At 37.5% G+C, this 11,076-nt stretch overlaps 3 protein-coding genes across 7 annotated transcripts; 1 reads left to right on the top strand and 2 right to left on the bottom strand.

The window, feature by feature from the left end:
• Positions 1 to 495: 495 nt before the first annotated feature.
• Positions 496 to 6,985, bottom strand: Girdin (protein girdin). 5 transcript variants are annotated; one of them, XR_013005056.1, is made up of 20 exons: positions 6,557 to 6,981; positions 6,246 to 6,501; positions 6,018 to 6,178; positions 5,698 to 5,951; positions 5,559 to 5,640; positions 5,301 to 5,499; positions 5,139 to 5,245; positions 4,865 to 5,078; positions 4,397 to 4,818; positions 3,888 to 4,220; positions 3,626 to 3,823; positions 3,345 to 3,566; positions 3,002 to 3,289; positions 2,742 to 2,942; positions 2,447 to 2,685; positions 2,310 to 2,385; positions 1,983 to 2,250; positions 1,840 to 1,879; positions 1,477 to 1,662; positions 496 to 1,388 (listed from the first exon to the last, which is right to left on the bottom strand). XR_013005056.1 is itself a non-coding variant. In XM_076399848.1 (19 exons), the coding sequence occupies exons 1-19, from the start codon at positions 6,611 to 6,613 to the stop codon at positions 1,243 to 1,245; spliced, it is 3,897 nt and encodes a 1,298-aa protein (XP_076255963.1). In that variant the 5' UTR covers positions 6,614 to 6,985; the 3' UTR covers positions 496 to 1,242. The 5 variants fall into 5 exon arrangements, 2 of the variants coding, with proteins under 2 accessions (XP_076255963.1, XP_076255951.1); XR_013005057.1 differs by having other exon boundaries at positions 4,397 to 4,806; XR_013005058.1 differs by lacking the exon at positions 1,840 to 1,879 and having other exon boundaries at positions 2,443 to 2,685.
• Positions 6,986 to 7,054: 69 nt separating this feature from the next.
• Positions 7,055 to 8,039, top strand: Tango14 (Transport and Golgi organization 14). Its single transcript, XM_076399971.1, has 2 exons — positions 7,055 to 7,476; positions 7,528 to 8,039. Exons 1-2 carry the CDS (start codon positions 7,176 to 7,178, stop codon positions 7,962 to 7,964), a joined length of 738 nt encoding a protein of 245 aa, XP_076256086.1. The 5' UTR covers positions 7,055 to 7,175; the 3' UTR covers positions 7,965 to 8,039.
• On the bottom strand, positions 7,962 to 10,934 carry LOC143193571 (SCY1-like protein 2). The gene is made up of 5 exons (XM_076399871.1): positions 10,701 to 10,934; positions 10,027 to 10,647; positions 9,770 to 9,975; positions 9,413 to 9,715; positions 7,962 to 9,350 (listed from the first exon to the last, which is right to left on the bottom strand). The coding sequence occupies exons 1-5, from the start codon at positions 10,837 to 10,839 to the stop codon at positions 8,157 to 8,159; spliced, it is 2,463 nt and encodes an 820-aa protein (XP_076255986.1). The 5' UTR covers positions 10,840 to 10,934; the 3' UTR covers positions 7,962 to 8,156.
• Positions 10,935 to 11,076: the final 142 nt, after the last annotated feature.

The raw sequence follows: 11,076 nt of genomic DNA, 5'->3' as shown, positions 1-11,076 counted from the left end.
TGCGTTGGTTCCTTCCACTTCGTTTTTCAAATCAATCGCAGACATAAAAATGGAGTTGAAGTTAGTCAGCTTCCTAAACAATAAAAACAAAAAGCTTACCATCCTTGAACACTACCCAAATATAAGAAAGCGTTCATACAATATAAACACGCTTGTGTTCATTAGAACTTGTAGAAAGTTCACCATACTAGTTGACTTCATATTCACTTTAACTTCACCAATTTTGTTCTCAAGCATGCTGATTATGAAACTGTTTGCCATTTTCAATGATCACTTACAGTTTCCGTATTTAATGATTTAACACCCGTTTTTGTTTCCCTTATTACGGACACACCCTAAATTTCACATTTTGAACGGATTGTTTGCTATTGCTCTTCTTGCTCATAACTTACCACAAACTGATTCTCTCAAAAATAGACAGAATTTTTTTTAGAATATATGTTTTTGATGATATATCTAAAGCTAAAACACTACTTAAAAGAAACAGCTGAAAGATATGTTATAAAAATGTATTTGAATAAATATAAAATAAATTAATTGACAGAATTATTACAGAATATGTCATATCTGTGATATAACAATATATAAAGAAGTATCTAATATAACAGGTTAACTGCCCAGCTACTTTTTGTGTTCCTAGAAGCATAATCACATTATATTAAAAAGTATAATTATAATGCATAGTGATAAAATAAGTCTGAATGACTATTTATGAATTAAAAAAAAACTTCCATAAATTATTTCGTGGTTGAGTTATGTAATAGAAAACACTTACACAAGTATGTTTTGATTGGCTCTTACATCCTAGTGAATAGACACAAAATAAATCCAAACCAAAAATAAATCAATAAAGTCATGAATTTATACTAAAGCTAAAATCTTTAGTTATAGCTAAAAGCATCGTTCTAAATATTATTATAAGAAATAAAATATTTGTTTCTTTGCTAATTGTATGTAAACTCTGTATATACAAACTTTCGATTTATTTAACAAATTTTCTGTTCATATAAGCCAACCCCAATTTATTGTTCTATCCCTAAATTCCACCTATTCATTATTACACTGAGTTATGACGAATTCTATTACAATTATACAAAATGGCGAGATTATAGAAGCTCAGTCAACTGGCAGTCAACGTGTTAATTACACCATACACCATAAGTGCCATTGCTGTGAAATATAATAATTTCAGGTGCGAGGTCTCTATGTAGTCCAAGTGTACTAAATGGAAGCCATAATGCATCATACACATCCATATTCATACCAGATGGCGGTTTCCTTAGAGCTTTTATCCTTTTTTTCCTCGACTGCGGATTTTGTATTATCTTCCGGTGGCTGCGACATTTTCTGCGACACCGACCTCAACTGAGATTGAGCAGCGTCTCCTCCTGCAAAAATGAATTTTCTCAACTAAACTTTCACGATTCTTATAACTGGGCTGTTCATTTCGATTACTGCTATTATTAACTATATCACCTATAACAGTTGAAATTCGATTGTACACCAGTAGAGGCGGCTGATTAGATACATTCTGATTGATCGTTGTTGGGGTTTCCCCGCTAACCGGACCGGTGTCGTCCTCTGAGAGATATACCGTCCTTCGTGAGCCCACCGATCCCAAGCTTAGAGCCCCTCCGGACTCCCTGGCGCAAGCTTGCTCACCTAAAAAGAAATAGAAACAACTTTAATGTGACAGTTTGGAATGACACACGAGAACAATCACTAACAAAAAAATCTGATGGCCAAGACTAAAAAATCACGCGGTGATTAGAAGAGATCACGCCACACTATTTAGAGACCGCGGCACATTAAGACAGCAAGCGCACAAACCGAATTTACCTCAGATTGTATATTGTAGTTGCTGAGCAACAACACCAAACTGCAAGGGTAATTCAAGAAATTAGTGGATTCATTCTGTATAGTCCATGAACATAAATTGGTCAACATTCATAAAGAGCTAATCCAATGGCAAAAAACTTTACCTGCTATGCTGTTACGATGCATGCTCAAATCTCGGTGGGATCTCCTCAAGGCCACTTCGTCTCGAGGCTTGTGACCGTGTAAACTGCCTGTCCCCGTCGTATTTCGTCGAAACGGTTCCACTGAACCCTGTTTCTGGCGACTGTCCGTCGATTCTTCGGCGCTGTTGTCCGAATCTCTGTTATCCGATTCACCAGAGCCCGCTCCAGTCGCCAGCGTAAATTGAGACTGTGTTAAACGCGCTGTGTCCTCGTGCCACGAACTCCGGTTCTAAAAATTAAGGTCGGCCTAACGAATTTATTCGTGTACTCCTGCAGAATCCTACTTACTCTACTCGGCACCTTACTGATGATATCGGAACCCGCTTTCCTCACTCTGCTTACAATTGTTGCGCCAAAACCTTTCCTAACATATTAGAACAACATGTAAGAATTAACATGTGAGAGTAACAATGCTGCTCACCTACTTTTTGGCAGAAGCGTTATCCAATCTTTTGTAATGTTCCATTATTTTCTCTTCCAACTTCTCTTTCTGCCTGCGCAGATTGTTCAATTTGTCGGTAAACTGTTTCTCTTCTAGGTGATAATGTTGCTTATCTTCTAACGAATGACTTAGTAGTGAATAGTACTGAGACAATAACTGAGAAACGTGGTCCATTAAGGCACGCCGGTCCGAGTCTAGACTATGATTCATTTCAAACAACATCTGAAAAGAAACATATAACACACGAAATATAATTGCCGATATAAGTCGATGCTTACGTCGCACTTCTGCTGCAACTTGGCGTTCTCAAGCTGCAAGCCCGCCACTCTATCTGACCGGGTATTCAGTTCGTCTCGGATCTCCGTCTCCCTGAGTCTAAGGTTTCGTGATTCCGTGCGCAACGCCTTGAGTTCGTCTTGGAGGTTACGATACTCCAACTTCATACGTTCACTGGCTGTGAACAGGTTCCTGAAATCGTCCTAAAATAGTTCGCATCGTTACAACTGGTTATTAACCACAAGCCTTTACGTAAGTATACCTTGAGCTTCGAGTGCTCTGCTCGCAAGTTGTTGAGGTTCCTGGCATCTGTACGTAAATTCTCCTTCTCCATTTCCGCATTCGAAACTTTTACTTCCAGAGTATCATTACGCTCCTTCAAGCTGCGTATTTCGGAGCGCAGGTCTCTATTGGCTTTTCGAAGTGCTTCTTGTTCCGCCTTAAGCTCTTCATATTCGCCTGAGAGTTGTTCATGCAACGATCTTAACACGGCCTGGTCCGACAACAACGCGTCCTGCTGATTAGTCTGCCGTTGCTGTTTTTTAGAGAGCTGCAACGGTACTGATAGTTTATACTGATTGATAAATTCCTCTTGTGTATCTTACCTCCTCCTTTTCCGCAACAAGCTGGCTGTTTGCCAATTGCAAAGCCGTTTGTTGAGCTTGAAGAGAATGCAGCTGTGACCTGAGTGTAGACAAATCTACCTTCAAGGTAGCATTTTCATTTTGCAAAATGTCGTTGGCTGCTTGAGACGTGGCGATATCAACACTGATCTGATCGCACCGCTGCCTCCATTCCTCGCTAACGGTCTTGGCCACTTCCTCAGCCTGAAATCATTAAAAAAATATCCCAGATTAAAGTATACAGTACCTAGTAAATTACTCACCTTTTTCAAAACATCTCCATGACAAGTTTTACAGGGAGTGTCCTTTATCAACTGTTTCTGTTTCATCACCTCGTAAATACAATCAGCAAGGCTATTAGTCTTTAACATTCGCTCCACGACCACGTTAATCTCACCATCCAGTAACTCTAAATTCAAACCCATCCTCTCTAGACTTGATTTATATTTCTCTGTGGTAACCTAGCCAAAACCGCAATAATTAATAATCCACACACAATGTCGCTATATAAGCTGCGATGCTCACTTTTTCCGTTATCAAATCCCTTTGCAACACGCTGATAGTCTCAGATTGTATCGAAGCCTGAGAGGTAAGTTCCGTGACTCTTTGCTCGAATTCCTGCAATCTGTCTACCTGCGTCGATAACATGAAAGCTTCGTGCTGTAATTTGAGAATTTCCTTTTCACTTTTTACTTTGTCGTTACTACTATTATCCAAAGCGACATCCTTTAGTTCTAAGGCTTCCTTTAACTTCGAAACTTCTTTTTGAAAATTGGCATTTTCTTTTTCGAGAAAATTTGCCTTATCTCGAAGCTGAACACAATCCTTCTCGATTTCTTTAGCTTGATCAACCAAAACCTGTATAATTAAAATCCTAGTGGGGAAATTCAAAAGCAATTTGGACAATGATGATTTAAGTCACTTAGATGCAGCGGAACTTTAAATAAAAGTATGATAACCGGCAACCAGTGCTGCTAATAAGCGATCTTAAACAATTAAATTAAAAATGAAGGGTATGTAAGGGAAAGTAATACCTGCAGGTTTTGCAACTCCTGTGTAGACTTCAGTAAACCTTTGTCTGCATCATCAGCCCGCTTCTTAACGGCATCACACAACGCCTGAATTCGCTGTTTTTCCTTGGTTAAGCCATCTATAGTTTTCTCCAATTCGCTTATTTTCAGTTTTTCATTTTGCAGATCTTGGTTCTGTCTATCTGAAACGACTTTTTGTGCATCCAAATTGGATTGCAACTTCTTGTTTTCTTGGATAGCATTCTTAAATAAATTCTCCAATTCGGTATTTTGCTTAGAAAGACGCTCTGAATTCTCCTGTTGTTGTTCGCACTTCAGTGAAAGTCTCTTCTTATCTTTCTCCAAGTCCAAAAGTTTAGCAGAGGTCTCCTGGAAGCTGGTCTCCTTCAGGGAATCGATAGTGCTCAACAGCTCTAGAACACGATCTATGTTTACATACTGAGGGAATGAGCTCTAGCCGATCGATTATACTTTTGTTTTCCAATTCCAACTTCAACGCTCTAGCTTGGGCATTGTTGGTCAACTGCTCGGATAAACTGTTGTCTCCTGAATTTGAGTCTTCTTGATCGGAATCAATCATCAACTGGTTTAAACTAGTTTCTTGCAGGGCCGACTTGGTTACCTGTTGAAGTTGCAAATTTTCTTCCGCAAGCTCGTTAATTTTTTCCCTAGCAGCATCTCTTTCCTGCAACCCAATTAGTATTTAAGCGTGAGATCGAAAAACCTAGTCCAATCACGACTTTACCAACATCACGTCGTTCACTGTCTGTTTACAAGATAGAAGCTCGGCTTCTAGCTCTAAAACTTGATCTGCCCTTTGTCGGGTTCTAACTAATTGTGCTTCCAAAATCTCTGTAAAAAGCAAACATGTACATAAATGAAGTAAATCTATATCCAGAACAGTTACCTCTGGTCTCTAACAACACCCTGTTGTCCTCCCGCAACTCATCCACCCTAACTTTATAAAACTCCGCGTCCGCTATTCTTTCACGGTACCGTTGAATCTCCAGTTCCAGTCTGTCAGCCCTTTCAGCCCTTTCTCTCATAGCATCCACCTCGTCTCTATATGCTTTAGCTTTGCGAGCTTCCGATAAAAGATCGCTATTCTAAAATTAAGTAACCTTACTTATTTCCTTTCATCAGTTTATCAAATGGTTCTACTTACTTCTGCTTTTAATTTTGATACTATGCTATTTGCATGCTCCAATTCTTCTTTATATTCGGCTAAAATTTCAGTTTTCTCTTCCCTGAAAATTTAAAAATTGCTATAAAATGCTTGAATTTTAACTAACAATCACACTAACAGTTCTTGTCTTTGTTTCCGTAATCGAGCCTTCCAATCTGCTAATTCAACAGCCCAGTGATTTGATTCCACTTCCTCTGCTCCACTCTTCATTGAACTGACACTGTTTACTATATTTTCTTGCCCTAAATCGATTACCCATTGTTGCAATAGCTTATCTCTCTCTGAAGTCAAAGTACGAACATGCAAATACAAATTTTGTTGGGTGTGATTCAACCATTCTCCTGTCAGAACCAAATTTTGACCATCCGTAATCTAGAATGTGAAAGTTATATATTTGAATGGTATGGATGGAAGACACCTTAAATATGCTAACATTACCTGTTTAATACACGCCACTATTTCATGCTGAACATCAATATCTAATTCTTTTATTCTGGATATAAATGTTTCTTTAGTAGGACCTTGAACAGCACAACCCAGTAAGAGTAGAATGAGCAATTTTAAATTGGATAGAGCAGCTTCTGAAGCTGGTGCTCTTCCTGAAACATGACATTTAGATTTAAGTTACTGGAGATAAACGACAATAATCAACAAACATTACACTACCTAAAGTAACACAATCAGGTAGACCGATAATAATCTGACCCAATTCATCTTCATATATTCCTTTAATGTTTCGTATAATACAATGAAATATTTTAATTCTGGCTGCGGTAATGTGAAGGCCTTGTAAATTGGCAGTTGTTGGGACCGGCAAAGAGGGTTCTGGATCAATTTGGAGCAAAACCTCATTAATTGCAGTGCCATCAAAAAAAGTTTCATACACTTGTAAATAATCAGGTTTTTTGACGCACGTCGAAAGCTGAAGAAGAAAAATCCTCAATACTTACTATAACATAAACTAGTGATGTAGTTACCCATTTTACTAAAGGTCCCGCTAAAAATTCCTCAATATCACTTAAAGAAGCTGCCATTATTTCTAATCAGATAATGGTAAATGCGATCGACTCGCCCACTTTAGGCAACATAAAAGTCTTAAATCCTTATCCAAATAATATCTTGATCCGCTGGGATATTTTCATGGCTCAGCTATTTTAATTGTTTTCCTCATAAGGAACCGCGATTCCCACGATTTCAAAATCAGGTACGAAGGTTATTTCGCATATAATTAAATTAGAACGTGACCATAATGCTAAGTTAATAGATTCTACTATGCACCGTAACAGAACTGTAATATAATTTTTCACCCAAGTTGATTTCTAGGACTAATCCTTATTTATTTTTGTTAAAGTATAAAACATAACACTGACGTTACCGTGACAGATATCTTTCTAATTTTCTTCTTTCATGCAGAATGGCGTAACGACACTGGAATTCTTGAAAGATATTAGTTGGCCTTGAGGCCAACTTCATGGCAGTGTAAACTTTTTCACCGAAAATATTACGAGGGAGATAAAGCCGTGCCACGATGGTGTAGTATTAATTCTACAGATAAATAAATTAAGTTATGTGAAAGAGGTTTTGTTTTATTATAGAATGTCTAATAAATTTATTTTCCGAGCGTTGTATAGCTTAATACACGGGTTGTTTACAATTTTAGAATGGATATTTAGTGCTTGTGAAAATGTAGGGATGTTTATTGTTGATTATTGTCACGAGTTTTCTCTGAAAGACAAGATTAATTCTTTAGAAAAAGATGTACACAGGAGAAAAAAACTCCCTAATCACTTAACGGTGCTACTTGGACAAGAGAATCCTTCCTACAATGATCTAGCTAATATTGTGGTATGGTGTATGCTAAACCACATAAAGTTTCTCAGTTTTTATGATCATAAAGGTATAGGTATTTGTACTGTATCATAAGAAATTAATATTTCTGTATTTTTAGGTCAATTGTGCAAACATAGTTTAGAAAAAAGTCTGACCCCAAAATTGTGTAAAGGAGACCACATACTCTGGCACGAGGTATCTTGTTTGAATCAAAGAAATGGATTTGTTGGCCGTAAAATACACATAAAGCTTATCTCTCCTGAGAAAGAGGGCAGGATGGCATTAGTAAACTTGACCGGAAGATTAGCTAATCAAAAGGAAGAAATAACATTTTCAGTAGAGCAAATTGATCAGTCTCTATATAAATATTTTGAGTTTCCTGACCCTGAAATGGGTTTACACTGTGGTCAAAATTTAAATTTTTTCGCCTATCCCCCCTGGCAAATGGCACTGACAGAATTCCTAAACATAAAAACTCATCATAAGCTAAGCTATAATAGGTTTTTAAAAAAGTTGTCTATTTATAGTAAATGTGAACAAAGAAAGGGCAAATGAGGCTTTTTAATTTTAATTGTACATATATATACATATATATTTATTATGCTAAAATAAATACTTAAAAGATGACAATGCTAATAATTTTTATACTGTTACATACCCTTTGCAAAGTAGCTGTAAAATTTAATTAAACGCCACCGCGAAACTTATAGATAAATAAATTAATTAAAACTACATGAATCCCCTATCCTAATTCAAAAAGTCTAAAAGATCGCTTTTACTAAGAATCGGATGACTGTTGTTATTGGGGCTAAGGGTATTTTGTGACGTGGACAACATGGTGTTAACACTGACGTTTGAATATGACAGAGTTTCGAAAGTCGACCAGTCAGATGAAGGCTGTTGCTTATTAAACACTTGCAGGGAGGGTGAATTCCAGGATGGACTGTTAAAATGCTGGTACAAATTATTCGGTTGAGTGGAAACGAGCGAACTATAATTGGGAAATGTCGCCTGGGAGGGAACAGTGGCATTAACTTGACTAAAATTCTTAATAACAGGAGGTGTCGGCGGACAGTGTTTTACCGTAGATTGTGAACCAATAAAATCATCTAGTAAACTCATAGTTAGGTCTTTGGGCTGGGGTTTTGATTGACCCGATATTTTTTGAGGCTCAATAATCGACCGATTTTGTAAAGCTTGCACCGGTTGTTTTCTGGCGATATTTATAGTGTTCGCTTGACTTGGTATTTTCGAGTCTACCATGCTATCTAAGCCCAATCCCGCAAAAGCCGTGCTGAGTTCAACTGGTTGTATAGCGTGTGTAACATTGGGCATTGCAGCAGCCAAACTCTTCTCTTCGTCTTTAATAGAATTTAGCTGTTCCAGCTTGGTACGATGTTCCGTCTCCACCAACTGAAACATCTCCTTTACGAGGGCTGTAACGGCCCCGAACTGAGCCAGGGTTAGACCGTTCTCAATACACAATGGTATAAGGAAGGGAAGTACTCGTGTGGCTATAATCTCCTTGCTTATACCGAGTTTCTTGTGTCGCAAAGCTATTTTGTATATTCCCAGGATGCCCATTAACACCGCCGGTTCTCTGGAGGGAATTTGTGGAAGGAACGGCAACACTTCGTCTAATACCAACCATTTATCCAAATTCTCCAAAAGCTTGCCAACGCATAGCAAACAGTTCACTCGAACGCTCAAAGTAGACGTAGTCAAACACAATCTTTTTATTCTCGGAAGCAAGCTGTTTTTCACATTGGCGTGGTCCAATAAGCCGGCAAAAGTGGGTAATACCGACAAGCACAGCTCGTGTATCTGCGGCGAATCGGCGTCCAAACCTCTGTATAACATCGGCAAAACATGAAGCTGAATATCGTCAGCGGGAGTTAGTTTCAGCAGCAACTCCATCCGTTGCAGCATAATCAACAAGATCTGCAAAAATGTAATGCCATTTTCACAGTTATACATGTATATATGCTTTCCGAACAATTCACCTGTATGGGTTCCATAAGTTTCATTAGTGGCTTTAAATGAGGCAAAATATGAGCTTTATATTCTTCCTTGGTACAATCTTGAGATATATCAAAGATGCTAGGCAAAATAAAAGGCACCATTGATGGGTGATTTAAGTCTCGTATTAAACAGGCCAAAACTCTTTGTAACTTTACTCTATGGGGTAGTTTGGTCAGCGCTTCAGGAAGACCTTTGTAAAATTGAGACTTTTGCAGATTATCCCATTGTAACAATGAATCCAAATAAGTGAGAGTTTTAATCCCAACATCATCAAAATATGGAATCTGAAACAGATGGTAATATGAAAGGAAATATAATTAAGTCATCAAAAAACTAACCTTGCTAAATTGATTAGCGTCGGGTCTGACTCCTGGCGTTACATTCAAAAGGAGTTTTACATTTTCTCTAAGTTGCTCAGGGATTGATTGCAGCTTACATATTGCAAGATTTTTTAATTGACCAACAACCTGTTTATACTGTTGAATGTCTTTTACGGGAATGAGACTCTGTTTGTTGTTAGAATACAGGGCATACATCAGCATCCCTATTAAAAGTCTTTAATAGCATGACTTCTGACAGCTTATTATTTTCTTACCCAAAGAGAACATATCACTCGCGGGACTGTGTAAATGGTCCAAAATGCACTCTGGAGCCGTATAACTTATATTTGGATGACAAACATTTGGTATTAAAGGAGAATACTCATGAAAAGGATAATCTGCCACTTGATTTGGTGGTTTCGTATTGTGAATGCAAAAGTCAAGACCAAAAATCTTCCACACGCCAGAAGCATTAATAACAATACTCTCTGGACAAATGTTCTTATGTAACAATTTGACATCGTTGTGCAAAAATGCTACTCCCTCTGCAATCTGTAATAACCCATACTTAATCTCAATGTCATGTAATTTATAATCTGACATATTTGCTGGTTGGGGCATATTGGTGGTTTCTCCCAAAACATTAGCCAAACTTGCAAACACAGGTTCTGTGGCAAATGCTATGCTTTCCCTGCTCTCTTCTAGTGAATGCTGTACGGTTAATACTTGAGGATGTCGTATTTTGGTCAATTGTTGAACGCCATATCTTAGTGTCTCCAAAATCAACTCTTTATCCCCTTTGTTCCACCTATCCAAATTTCGCTTCTCAAAAACAAATATTGAGGCTTCCTGTTTTGTAGACCGTTTAACTCCCCTATATATTTTCCATACGGACCCTATAAATAAAATAGACTTAATGCTCTTGTAAATATATGATAAGACTACCAACCTGGTCCAGCTGATGCTACATGAGTCAAACAATCATATTCTCTTGTTACTGGATTTCCGGGTAGTACTCCGGATAATTGTGATACCGTCTGACTGACCGAACTGCTAACATGGGAAAGGTATTTGTTAAAAACATCCATGTTCGTTACTATATATATACATATATATATATATATAACAATGTTTTCGTTTATGCTATGACAGCGATAACCTCCATGATGTTTCTTGTTATAATTATTTGAATAGTGTTTGAATTAATTCTTGGAGTGTTAAATTGACAAAATAACATGAAAATAATAATCCAAGAATTCTATAATATTTAATATTATTTCTTGAACTGAATTTGAGTCTGATTAAATATTTAATATAAAGTGTAT

The sequence above is a fragment of the Rhynchophorus ferrugineus genome, unplaced genomic scaffold (assembly GCF_030347505.1).
Source record: "Rhynchophorus ferrugineus isolate W39M unplaced genomic scaffold, kcgeb_rfMv2 rfM1, whole genome shotgun sequence".
Lineage (NCBI taxonomy): Eukaryota > Metazoa > Arthropoda > Insecta > Coleoptera > Curculionidae > Rhynchophorus > Rhynchophorus ferrugineus.
This window is presented reverse-complemented; position numbering and strand designations above follow the sequence as displayed.

Bases quoted from the DNA above. Each gene is read 5' to 3' on its own strand.
- LOC143193571 (XM_076399871.1), bottom strand. From the start codon at position 10,839: ATGGATGTTTTTAACAAATACCTTTCCCATGTTAGCAGTTCGGTCAGT. The intron at 10,648-10,700 runs GTTGGTAGTCTT...TTTTATTTATAG, and splicing joins TGTAGCATCAGCTGGACCAG to GGTCCGTATGGAAAATATAT. The intron at 9,976-10,026 runs GTAAGAAAATAA...GACTTTTAATAG, and splicing joins GAGTGATATGTTCTCTTTGG to GGATGCTGATGTATGCCCTG.
- Girdin (XM_076399836.1), bottom strand. From the start codon at position 6,613: ATGGCAGCTTCTTTAAGTGATATTGAGGAATTTTTAGCGGGACCTTTA. The intron at 6,179-6,245 runs GTAGTGTAATGT...GTCATGTTTCAG, and splicing joins ACCTGATTGTGTTACTTTAG to GAAGAGCACCAGCTTCAGAA. The intron at 5,500-5,558 runs GTAAGTAGAACC...ACTTAATTTTAG, and splicing joins TATCAAAATTAAAAGCAGAA to AATAGCGATCTTTTATCGGA.
- Tango14 (XM_076399971.1), top strand. From the start codon at position 7,176: ATGTCTAATAAATTTATTTTCCGAGCGTTGTATAGCTTAATACACGGG. The intron at 7,477-7,527 runs GTATAGGTATTT...CTGTATTTTTAG, and splicing joins CAGTTTTTATGATCATAAAG to GTCAATTGTGCAAACATAGT.